Source organism: Onychomys torridus, chromosome 5, assembly GCF_903995425.1.
Source record: "Onychomys torridus chromosome 5, mOncTor1.1, whole genome shotgun sequence".
Classification (NCBI taxonomy): domain Eukaryota; kingdom Metazoa; phylum Chordata; class Mammalia; order Rodentia; family Cricetidae; genus Onychomys; species Onychomys torridus.
Window position 1 is genome coordinate 58,957,633 of NC_050447.1, and position 13,296 is coordinate 58,970,928.

General features: G+C 37.7%; 1 protein-coding gene across 5 annotated transcripts in view; it reads left to right on the forward strand.

Moving 5' to 3' along the window:
• Window positions 1–13,296, forward strand: part of Wdr37 (WD repeat domain 37) — a 67,507-nt gene that overhangs the window by 12,791 nt on the left and 41,420 nt on the right. For 4 of the 5 annotated variants that reach the window (XM_036186865.1, XM_036186862.1, XM_036186866.1 and 1 more), the window contains 3 exons: window positions 7,966–8,062; window positions 10,629–10,724; window positions 11,001–11,065. In XM_036186865.1, coding sequence (XP_036042758.1) covers window positions 7,966–8,062; window positions 10,629–10,724; window positions 11,001–11,065 — 258 coding nt within the window. Of the gene's footprint in view, window positions 1–944; window positions 1,119–7,965; window positions 8,063–10,628; window positions 10,725–11,000; window positions 11,066–13,296 lie in introns of those variants that run through there. The other variant, XM_036186863.1, reaches the window with a different exon arrangement.

The following is a 13,296-nucleotide window of genomic DNA, read 5'->3' on the forward strand; positions in this document are numbered from 1 at the left end:
TAAGGCAATAAGTTCTTACCTTGAAATTGGAAAAAAAAAAAGGATGCACTACTACAGTTTCTTTCCAAATCAGTGAAATATAAGGAAATAAGGCTTGCAGATTAAAAAGGAAGAAATTATCCTTGCTTTTTTCAGATGGAGCAGTAGTTTACATTAAACAACAACAGCAACAATAAAACACAACAAAACACAAAATAATCTACAAGTTTTTCCCCAAATTTATAAAGATTGTGAGCTATAAGCTCAATACACAGTCTTTGTATTTTGTATATTAGCAGTTAACATGAGAAACAAGGAAAAATGTTTAAATACCAAAAAATAAAAAAAATATATTTTAGTGAGATCAAGAAATACACAGTTGTTCATTTAGTAGTAAACTGGAAACTGATGAAAGAGCAAATGTTTTCATAGATTTGAAGTCCCAAATTAATAAACATATTTAACAAAATTCTTTTCAAAATTACAGCAAGAATTAAAAAAAAGTTTTAGTGTGTAGGTGGTTTGCTTTCAGGTATGTCTGTGCAGCATGTTTGCCAGGTGCCAAGTGGAGGCCAGAAGGTGTCAGATCCCCTGGACCTGGAGTTACAGAAAGTTGTGTAGGTGTGGAGAATTGAACTCAGGTCCTCTGGAAGAACAGCCAGTGTTATTAGCCACTAAATGATCTCTTCAACCCATAAAGCAAGGATTTTTGAGATTAAAAAAATCTTTTGAAAATGAGAAGGTTAGATCAAGGAACTAGAATAGCTAAAACAACAGAATTAAGAGAAAGATTTAAACAACAGGAATCACTGTAACTGACTTCAACAGTTGAGTTCTAAACTGTATCATGAGTGCTAATCTTAGTAAGATTGCGAATGGAAAGTAATCTTTACCTTGTCTGCTGGTTGTTTCAACTTGCTGTATCAGAAATGAAGTACTTGTTTTCCCTGCTGTTCTTTAGCTTATTGCAGGAGTGACCAGGACACTACCTTCTAGAAGTAATGCCCACAGAAAGTGGAAGTTGTTCGACTGCTCGCCAAGCAAAACAAAAGCGCAAATCTCATAGCCTTTCTATAAGAAGAACTAACAGCTCAGAACAAGAGAGGACTGGACTGCCAAGAGAGATGTTAGAAGGACAAGTAAGTTAGCATTGGTCGGTGCCCATTTTAAAGATGGTTGTGTAATTGAAATAGTTAATGCATGTGGGTTTCTAAAGCAGAAGAAAGGCTTATACTACCAAACCTGTAAAAGAACACAGTAAATTCAGCAGCATACACAGAGATAAAATTAGATTTCTTTGTTTTATTATTATTATGACTATTATTATTATTTTATTTTGTTTTTTGAGACAAGGTCTCTGTGTAGTCCTTGCCATCCTGGAACTCACTATGTAGACCAGGCTGGTCTTGAACTCATGGAGATCCACATTCCTCTTCCTCCCTAGTGGTGAAATTAAAGGCATGTACCACCATGCCCAGCTAATGTTAATAATATATTTATAATAATAACAAAGAGATACAGGTATGACAATATGAACTTATTTTATTCTTTGTACAGGTTAGTTGTCTCTAAGAGGTTTAGCCCTAGATTTCTGAGACAGGTTTTCTGTTTCTAATAGTCTCAAGAAAAAGGCAGAATTAAAATTTTGATGCTTTTTCTACTCTCTGGAGTGACTTAACCTGCCTTTGTCTTTGTCTCTGCTATCGTGAGTATCTATGGTCCTTTGATGAATGTACTAATACACGACTGATAGCAAGTTTTGCTTGTATTTTTCTAGTGCCTTTGTAGATGTCAAAATGTTAGGATTTTTGAAAAGTATTACTGTGAAGTCTAGATAAAGTGTTCTATTGAAATAATCATATGAAGTATATGCTTATATAAGTATGTACATATACGTTTTGTTGCAGGATATTTGATCACACTGAACCCTGAGATTGTGTTTATTTATTGGAAAAACCTGTTTCTAGTTGTGGTGTGGCTCTGCCCTAGCACACACCTTTAATCTAAGAGCTTTCTGCTTGAATATTTTAAACAGGTTCAAATAAAGTCAACCATAGATCAAGAGGCAGAGAAATCAACCAGTTGACAGGAAGGGAACATAGGATTATTAAGAAAAAAACATAGCGGGTAAGAGAAAGTCAGGAGGATGGAGATAGGGAGACGCTTAGGAGAAGGGAGGGACATTGAGTTTGAGAGTTTTGTTTGAGGCAGCATAAGAGAAAGAAGAGAACTTTCTGGGACATCAGTGGAGGAGCAAGGTCAGCTGGGTGCTTTCTCTGCCTTTCTGTGCTAGCAGACTTTTATCCTAGCATCTAGCTCCTGAGTCTTTATTGGTAAAATTGAACAATTGAGATTTAGTCAAAACAACTTTTGTAACCATTTTTTTTTCACAGTTAGACTGTATCAGCCATAGTGCTGTAAGGATAAAAAGGCTTGCATCTGAGAAATTGGCCTTCATGAATGCTGGATCTTATTAGAACTGTGTAAGCAACTTCTTGCAAGGGGCTTCTAGTATATAATAAATTCTGTAGGGGCAGTAGGTGTTCACCTAGAAACCCACAGGATTATGGCCTGCCACAGAGTAGATATCCAGTTGATACAGTGAGAAAACAATTGTTATGCTGTATTTAAGAAATGATGCTGAATGGATCACCCTGTTTAGTACAAGTTGTGTTTTACAGGCTTCTTCTTCTTCTTCTTTTTTTTTCTACAATGCGTATTTCTCCTTTATTGTTTTGAGAGGGTCTCACTGTCTCTAGGCCAGTCTGACCTTTGATTTGGAATCCTTCTGTCACAGCTCCTCAAGTACTGGGATTACAAGGCATGCTGCATCTTAGCTAGCTTTTGCCTAAATGCTTCTGCTCTACAGTTGGTTGACTCTACAGGTGTAAATCTTGTGACTATAGAGGGTCAACTCTGTCTGCCCTTGTCTACTTTCTATAAAAAGTTACATTTTAATCTAGTGAGGGATATAAAAATCATAAAAAGAGCTTTGACAGTATTTACTTTGCTAGGTGATTGTAACAAAGTACCATAAACTATGTGGCTTAAACAACATAAATTAATTTTTCCATAATTCTGGAGGGTGAAATCCAAGATCAAGGTATGGAAGGGTTTCCTCTTAACATTTAGGATCTGTATTGGCCTGCTCTTAGGGTTCTGACAGGATTTATTTTAGCTGCAACCACTAAGAGCACCCCTGTGCTCATTCGCTGTTTCCCTATAAAAGGTGGGCCTTGTCCACCTCTGGTTTCTCTCTCTTTCTCTTCCTATGCTGTCATCCCTGGGAACCAGTCTTTGCCCACTTCTCTGCCCCTTCTTTCCTCTCCCCTCAAATACAACATTTGGTGCCATGACTCGGATAGGCTCTCCTGGCAGTCTGAGACATGCCGTGACTCTGGAACCTGGTCCGCCCATGACAGCCCTATTTTCCCACCTAATGGACTGCTGGGGGGTTGGGGATTTGGCTCAGTGGTAGAGCACTTGCCTAGCAAGCGCAAGGCCCTGTGTTTGATCCTCAGCTCCAAAAAAAAAAAAAAAAGATTGCTGGGATTCTATTCAACATCAATGATTGGTAATTGGGCGGCTGTCTCCCACCCTCACCTCCACTTTCTGGCCATTTCCCACAAATGAGGCTTCATTTATCAAGCACAGTTCTCGCCTTCTGGCTTTTCTTGAAGTCCTGGTACCAGGCAACTGTGTCTCACTTGGACTCTTAGCCCATAGGCCTCTGCTTTTTTGGATGACGGTCCACTAAGCAGTCTGTGCCTCTTCGTTAGCCCTCATTGAATTTCTGGGATGCTAGAGATTCCAGCCCTTGGATCTTATTTCTCTACCTTACTCATGGAAAATGGACCTACCACTTATCTAGATGCCTTTGCAATCAGGTATCAATCAAAATGGGCGCTTACCAGCACCCCATATCCCGATATTTCACAGGACCTTTGCATCTTCTGCCAGCGATCTGACTTTTAAGCTTTCTCTTATCAAGTCCGTAATCCGACACAGCCTTTCACTCTTTTGCGGTTTCCCTCTCTCAAGCCTCTTGCACTAACTTTGTTGCTGTGTGGCCTGTTTGTTTAGTGGCATACTTTGACAGGGCCCACGAAGGTACCACTTCTTGTTAGGACCTTACCTGCCTGCTCCACCCCACAATGGATCTGCTCTTTTCTATCTGCAACAAATCTGTTTTCTGATTTGCTCTCTTCCACTAGCAACAAATCTGTTTTCTCATTCACCGACAGCTTTGCCTTCCATTCAATACCAACAATTGGTCTTTGGTAGGGCTACCTGCCTTTAACCATTCTCCTGCTTGTGAGACTGACCTCAGTACTTCTTCGGACCAGACAGTCAGGGAACCGAGAAAGAACTGCCCACTTCTCTTTTTCTTTGCTCCAAGACCTGCTTGTGTCTGTCTGCTCTTGCTCTCTAAATGTTCTGTGTGTTTGCTTCAAAGTGCTAATCAGAGATGGAGAAGCCAGCTTCATCTTGCTCAGCACACACTGGTTCTCCCCTTCTATTTACTCAACTGCTGTTTCATTCTGTGTGAATGTGCATGTAACTATTAACAGCAACCATGTGGCTCTCCTCCATCTTGGCTGATGACCTCATCATGATTTCTTGTGAGCTCCAGGGGGTCAACTTGGATCCATCTGAACAGCATCTTGCCAGGTCCAGGCAGACAGAGCTTAGACAATGAAGTGAAACAGCCAGCTACCCCAGGATGTGGCCAGCACCCTAGTTTTCTCAGGTCCCCCAAAGATGATCGATGCCCCTCAGGCCAGCCGGAAGCAGTCTCGAGAACACAACGTTCTCATCCTCCTCATCCTCGATTCACCTGCTACCTCTTTCCTTTCTAATGCCTCACCTTTTTATAATAAACAAAAGGGAGGAATGTTGGCATTTAGGCATCTGTACTGGCCTGTCCGTAGGGTCCTCACAGAATATACCTCAACTGTAGCCACTAAGAGCACCCCCTGTGGCAGTCTTGATTTACAGGAGTGATCACTACATTTCCTTGTAAAAGGCGTGCCTTGTACACCTCTCATCTCGTTTTCTTCCTTTGCTCTCATCCCCAGGGACCAGTCTCTGCTCCTTCTCTGCTCCCTTCTCATCCTTCCCCTCAATAAACCCCCCACATGGGCCCTGTTACATGGTGTGTCTCCTTCCTGAAGTTTTTAAAATACAACACCTCCTAAGGCCTTACTTGTAGCTGTAGGTGATTGCTACCTTTATGCATCCAACATGGTCTTTCCTCTTTGCATGTTTTCCTTAACTCTTGTAAGGCCACTGGTCATAATTAATTAGGATCACCATTATAACTGCATTTTAATGGTCCTTTCAATAAAGATCTTGACTCTTACTATAGTCACATTCAGGGGTATTCAGGTTTGAGACACAGTTCATCCATTTGAGAGAGTAAAAAACTACAACTGTGTGGTAGGATTTCCTTGATGGAAGTATTATCACCTTTGATAAAGGTGCCCCAAGGTTATTGTTACATGTAGGCAGTTAAACATGATTGGTATGTCTTAGTATTTAAAATGTAGCTTAAACAAGAACATATTTACATTGACATTTAAATAGTCATATGTAGCTGGTGGCTACTAGTTGGACAGTATATGTAAACAATCTAAAGTGGTTCTTAAAAGTTTTTTGATTTCCTGACGTTTCTAGCAGTGAAAAATTCTACTTTGTTAGTTGGCATATTCTAGAGTTACTTCCCACATGAGGTGAATTTGTTCTTAGTGTTGTCTTCCATTGTGATGTAGTATAAGGTGGTAATTGTATCTCACAGTAGGCATTTCAAAAGGTAATTCACAGTTCTTTCACCTGAGCAACCTAGACCTATGTACTGCTCTCCTGGCTCTCTGAGTTTCCTTGTTAGCTAGACAGTTTGTTTACTGAAGTAATTTGGAGTGGAACTAACCAGCATGATATGTGAGTGGCTGTGCTGACCTTCCCTTTACAGGAGGGAAGAAAGTGTAAGTGTTGATATTGCAGCTGGCATGGTAGGTATAAGTGGCCTTCTATGGGAAATAGAGATGTGCTGACTATTGGTAGCCTTGATTTACAGGAGTGATCTCTTTAGATACAGTGTTTTGCAGTGTTCTTTTGGTTATTATGGAATAGTATCAAAAAAAGGTGAAGGTTAATCATCATGGTACTGTATTAGGTTAATGTTCTATATCTTAATTTGTAACTGTGAACTTCTTTAGAGAGATGTTAAGATTACCAATTCTACCAGATTCAGTGTTTAAGCTAGCATGTATATATTTTAAATAGTTTACAAAATTTATAGGAGAACATGTAATTATTGAAAAACTCAAATTGTGGAAATGTTCATTGTTTTTTGAAATTTATAGTCCTAAGAAGTTAACCTGAGGTATAATTTAATAAGTATTGTGTGTATGAATATTTTTAAAATTTGCAACTTACCAGGTCTCAACAATTGGTGTTGAATATAAACTTGAAAAGTCACTTGAAGATTATAACGATGTTACTTGAATATTGGAAAATTAATATAGAAGTATTTGAGAATATTATTTTTGAAAAATACTTTTTGTGCTGGGGAAAGGTGGGGCACACATGCTAATTATGTAGATAGAGTCCTTGTGGAGATTAGAATAGAAACTATCAAATAGTCTTCTATTTATTAATAATGTTCAGGAAAAGTAAATTATTTTGTGAACTTATTTGATGACTTGGAAGCATTCAAATTTTTAACTTGGAATTATGTTGTAAATGTTGCTTCCTGTTTTCTTCACTCTGCCTTTTAGATAGAAACTAGAAGTGCGGGGAAATGTGCAAAGGTATGAAGGATGTGACTCCACTCCTAGACAGTTTGTTCTTGTAGGCAAGATTTTCTTTTTCTTCTCTTCATAATAGTCTTAGTTATAGAGTTTTAGGAAGTCACTAGTTTGTTTTGGTTGAAGCACAGTGGATCTAATTAGGTGATGAAGCAGATCTCTATTAGTATATAGCCCATTGCCCATTGAAATAGTGTTTTTTTATTTGTTTGTTTGTTTTTAAATAGCGTGTGGTAGGCTATTTGTAACATAGCTTCAGTTTTGGAAGTGGCTTTGCTTCTCTATAAATTTGGAAATTTTTGAATAAAGTAAGCTCATGTTCCCTCTGTGTCAGTGCAAAACCAAGCTTTTCCTCCAAAGGGAAAAAGTTTACTCTGAGTCAAATATATGTGACCAAGGTCTAAGAACACAGATTATGTTCACCTGAATAACCTGCTCTAGTGTGGAAGAGGATACAAGATCTTTTGAGTCACATAACAGAAGAATGACATATATCAGTGCACTGGCCAAATATATTGCTGAGGACATCTGGCAGGCAGGTTACAGCAGAGAAGGGGAGTCTTTGCTGTGGGTTTCAGATGTTCTGACATTCTCAGATTTAAGGCTGCTGGATGCTTATGGTGTGCCCAGTGCATTCTAAAAGGTTTACCTAGCAGTCAGGATGTTAGGTAGGCTCCAGAGGTTGATAGTAAATGGCTGTTCCAGATGGTTTGGGTTCTCAGTCTAAAACAGTAGAGATCCACAATCAAGATGTTCTGGTTTGTCAGTCAGTCTTTAAAATCTTTAGCACCTATTCAGCTTGTGCAGAGAGAATTGTATTCACACGTGTAAAAGAAAAAGTTATGTTATTTTGTAAAATATTTGCTCTTAAATCTTGTATTCCTCTAGGAATACATTTTGATTATTGTTTCCTTTCTAGAAACTTGAATCTTAAAAAAAAATTTGAGTATTGGGGATTGAACCCAAAGTGCATGCTAAGTACATGCTCTCACTGAGCTACATGCCTAGCTAAATTTTAAATTCTTTAAACCTTCATGTATGTATGAGCAATAAAATATATTATGTTATAAAATAAGAGTTTAAGATAAATGATAATTTACTTTGAAAAAATATATTGTTGCCTGGTATTAAAATGATTCATTCATTCATTTTAAACAAAAATATTTGTTTTGGACAGGATTCAAAACTGCCTTCCTCAGTTCGCAGTACATTGCTGGAACTATTTGGTCAGATAGAAAGAGAATTTGAAAATCTTTACATCGAAAACTTAGAATGTGAGTATCTCCTAACAATGTATTTAAAAAAAAATGATTACCTCTCCATAGAAATCTTTGAGAATAATATTTGTGGGTTGAGATTCATCACTCTATTATTTTCTATTCTGTTGCTAAACATGCTGATTTAAACATATTATTGGGACTGGGGAGATGGTTCAGCAGTTAAGAGCACTGGCTGTTCTTCCAGAAGTCCTGTTTGATTCTCAGCACCCAAATGACTGCTCACAGCTGTTTGTAATTCCAGTTTCAGGAGCTCTGATGCCCTCTTCTGACCTCCAAGGGCACCAGATAATCATGCAGGCAAAATAACCATACACGTAAAAAAGATTCTCTTACAGTTCTGTGGGCCTAGCATGATTCTTGCCAGGATGAAGTCAAATCCTGTGAGAGTTGTCTTTCTTTCTGGAGCTTGTAGGACAAACATTTGCTGCTTGTTTATATGGTGACAGAATGCAGTTAATTGTGCTTTTAGCATAGGCCCCCTTATCACTGTCCTTGGCTTATGTGCCCATCACCTTTAGTGATGTGATGGTTTTTCTTTTTTCCTCTCTGAGCCTTTCTGTCTGTTTCAGTTCTAAAAAGATGCAACTTGATTGAGCCCCTGGTTATTCCAGGAAGGATGACCTCCCTACTTGCAGAACCTGTAGGGTAACATTGTTAATAGGTTATAGGGCTAAGCTCTGAGAATCTTTGAGGGGTTTACCAGAATGACCAATCAAAATTTCAGTTTTATACAAAATGAATGCATTGCATTTTTCATATACCAAGTGTAACATAAATTATATAAACTTTATCATCTCTTGAAAATTTCCAAAAACATGTTGACATATATACTGTATACGTGTATATACATATATACATATATACACACACACATATATAAAACACATCTGTCTGTGTGTATATAAGAACTGGTCTACAGAGTGAGTTCCAGGACAGCCAAGGCCAAGACTACACAGAAAAGTCCTGTCTCAGAAATCAATCAATAAATAAATAATTAAAAAAATAAATAAAATAAAGTTAGGTACTCTGTATAACATCTGATTTTTTTTTTTCTTTAAGTCATTAGGAATTGACTTAATAGTATGTTCAATTAACAGATCATAGTACTGGTTTCTCGGCCTATGGTCTTTCTGGTCACAAATTCTTGTCCCAATATGGTGCCAGGCATGGATTCCATTTAATGGAGCAGGCCTTAAATCCATCCAGAAAGTGGTTGGTTATCCTCATAATATTCATAGCATCTGATTTTAAGATTTTTTTTTTTTAAAGTATCAGAGTTTTAGCAACTGAAATATTTTGGGTGTTTTCATTGTGATTTAAGATATTTATGTCACTAAGCACCTCTTCCCCCAGTTAAAAATAAACTTTAAAAATTACTAATATTGGAAGGTACTTTAACTTTATGTTGTCTAGCACTTAGAGATTTTGGTGGCTCCTTGGTACCCATAAGATAAAGTCCCAGTTTCTTTGTCTGGGTGCTGTATAGAGCCTTTGGTCTCAGCCTTTTCATGACATTGACTTGTTTTAAACTTTGGTCAGACAAGTAGCCTACAGTCCCAGGAAGCTTCAGGGTATCCTGACAAGCATGTAGGCCCTAGAGCTGGGTGGACCTCTGTGTAAGTCAGGTCCCAGCTGTGCCAGCTTAGTACTTGGTGCTTTTAAACCAGTTACTTCCCTGGGCAAGTCTCTTCTCTGTTTCACAGTGTAGATGCCTGAAGCCTTTCCCAAGGTCCTTTTTGATAGCCAGGAGAAGCTAGGAGAATCATAGTTTTCTGTATCTTCAGTTACTGTGTTCCTTGTAACGGTCCATTTTTATGTTTCTCTTCCCTGACATTCCCAGTCCTGCATTTCCTATTAATTTTTCATTCTGGAATTTTAAAATCTTGGTTATACATAATCCTCATGTGGAGATTTTCTAGTGTCATATACCAGTAGTTATATTATTATATTTTTTCCTCAATTATAGTATCCACAAGTAAACTATAATTATTTCACTGAATTTCAGACAGTATCAGAATGTTTTTAAGTGCATGAAGCCAGCAAAAAAAAGCTGTGCTGAATAAGAATTTGAAAATGCAGGCATCTCATTTTCATGAGACCCCAGTACAGTAGTAACATCTTTACAGGCTCATAAGAGTGAGCTTTCATTTATTCATTTTTAAAGATTGGATCTTATACAGTCCAGACTGGCCTTGAACTTGAAATGTAGCTGAGAATGACTCTGAACTTCTGACTCTCTTTTCTCCACCTGCTAAGTGCTGAGATTGTAGGCATCCACACCCAGTATATATGGTGCAAGGATGAAACTCAGGCCCTTGTGCATGCTGGGTGAGCACTCCACCAACTGACCTTCATCCCCAGCACTGACTTTTTGTTCTCGGAATGATACATGGAATGATGGTTTGAGTGTTTGGAAACTATTGTCATCTTGCTTTTTAGAATATTTTTCACATCATTTTTTAACAGTCCTAACTCACAACATTCTTATGTAAGTTTTAATAGTGATGAGTATGTTTGAACTTAAGACCAAATTTTACATTAAAAATGTTTTTATTTCCAGTGCGCAGAGAAATTGATACTCTTAATGAACGCTTAGCTGGTGAAGGACAAACGATTGATGGGGCAGAATTGAGTAAGGGCCAGCTCAAAACAAAAGGTAAAACAAATGCTTGTAAAGTATTGCATGTAGATTACTTCTCAAGGGAACTGAGATTTAGTGAAGGACATCGACCATTTGCTCTCTGCTATCAGCCAGACTTGGAATATATAATTCAGATACAGGTCAGATGAGAAAGAGCTTGGGTCCCTCTTCCAGCTCGGCTGTGGTCCCTATGACTTGATGGGTGCACAGATCTAAGTTTCCCTTTCTACAGTATAGCTGTACTTTGCAATGCTGTGGTTCTTGAGCTGATTGTCAATTCTGCCTCCACAGCCAGTCACAGTACCAGTCAGCTTTCTCAGAAGCTAAAGACCACCTACAAGGCTTCCACCAGCAAGGTATGCAAGGCACTGGCTCTCGAGCCAGTCATGTGGTGCTTGCGGTGTGCAGATGTGTACTTTAACTTGCATATTTTCCAGTTAGAAATGTGTAACAGAAAAATGTCTGGTTTCTAGAAACAACCATTGCTAAATGGCTACAGAGTGTAGATGCTTAGATACTAACTTAGATACTAACTTCAGTGAGATCACTGTATTATGCATCAGTAATTTTTTGTCTTTAGAAAAACAATGTATTTTGTATTGTTAATTGGCTTGTTAAAAAGTGTATGGATTCAGAGATAGATAATAGATAACTTTATGGAGTGAAATTCTGTGTGGGCTAAAGGTACATTTTCATTATTATTTTTCAATTTTTTAAGTACAAGAAGAAAGTGAGGGTATGCTTCTGAGACATGGAAGGACAGTCAAGGGTTTTCCTTTTAAAGTGCCTAGTATGGACTTGAAGTGGCAAAGATTTAGTTGTTTGGAAAGTTACTGTATAATTGTCAGTATTTTGAGGTAATAGTACACATTTCTAATTTGGAGTATTTTGAATATATAAAAGATAAATTAATTACCTAATTTTGGTGAATGTACACTCGTTGGGTTGAATGTGAGGGGAAATTTGTACTACGATTACATAAACATTACCAGCTTTTTATTTTTACAATTCATTGTCTTGGGCTGACAGTCATTTATGTGGCAGGAACAATGAGGCTAACTGTAGTTAAGAGGCAAAGTCTAGCCTTTCTGCCTTCTCTTATTTAAAAATTCTTGGTAATCATTATTTAGAAGAGAACATGAGTATTGTTGACATTTTCTACTGTGTACTTTGATAGCATCTGAAATGTAAATTGCTGTTTCATTGGATTTTTGTTTATTGTAATGTCTAGTTTATCCTAGTTTTGAAGTTTGTGATTAATTTCAGTATTCAAAATGAAGTATAAAATTATGTTCTTCATTTCTTGTTACATTATCTTGAATTAAATAGATTGTTCTGATGCTTACAATTTTGTGTATATAATGTGTGGTCAAAACTTTCTGGTTATTTCTGAAGTAGAGGAAGATATGCTTATATATAGCAGTCTTTTACCATGAACAATTAAAAAAAGGTTTGGACAAAGGTAAGGGCATGCACAATAGTATTTTGCTTTCAAAATATATTAGAACTATTTAACAGCAGTCATTTTAGGGTTAGAATTTGTCAGAAGCATATTCCTAATGGACTTCCCAGCACTTTGTACACTGTTTGTACTCATCTTAAAAAATAATGAAACACAAGACATCTGAAAATTGAAGAACTAATTTGATAACGATATATTCTGATTTGTACCACAGCATGGATTCTTGATATTAAAGCTAAGCACGAATGCAACAAGAACATGCTACAGTCTAGATTCATTACTTGCCCTCCTTGTGACTCAGAGCCATGAAAGGCAAGTAGCATGTTTGGTGAGACAGTGGGAGCGCAGAGGTGTACGAAGAAAACCTGGAGAGGCTTTCCTCCCTGGGCTGTTCATGACTGATTGCTAATGCTTATGGGTGGGGCTGTGGGGGAAGGCAGTCTACCTTGAAAACTGCTTTAAAGAAACCTGTGGAGATGTGCATATTTCTTTAGAAATTATTTTTTATAGTGGAAAAGGACCTTTCTGATTTGCTTTTAAAGTGCTTTAGGTTGTTTGTGTTGTAGTTAAACTGATTAAGCATGGCAGGAAAACATGATGCCATTGCTTTATTCAGCAGTTGTTCTGTCTGAATGTTCCTTCTAAGTAATTCAGTTGTTTCCTTGGGTCTCTTTATAATCTTGACCAAGGTAGTGCTTTTTTTTTTTTTTTTTTAATTCCCTCTCTGTTGTCTTGGCTATCCTGGAACTCACTATGTGGATGAGGTTGGCCTAGAACTTAACAGAGATTCTCCTGCCTTTGTTTCCTGAATGTTGGGATTAAAGGCATGCACCACTCTGCCTGGCTTAAGTCAGTGTTTTATTTTGTTTTTCAAGCATAATGAGCATTATGGAAGTGGCATGTGAGATTGTATGCCATGGCGTTCATGAAAAGCATATTGTTCTGCTTCTGAAGTAACACAGTTGTATTCCCATGGCAGTGTCCCTTCTACTCTATCCTTGAATGGGGTAGGTAAGAAGTGTGGTACAGTAGTTTCTAATAATAACATTCTTTATACTAGAAATGTTGGGAGATTTGGAAAATGAAATTTACCACAACTTAGGATGGTGGTAAGTTTTATGTGGC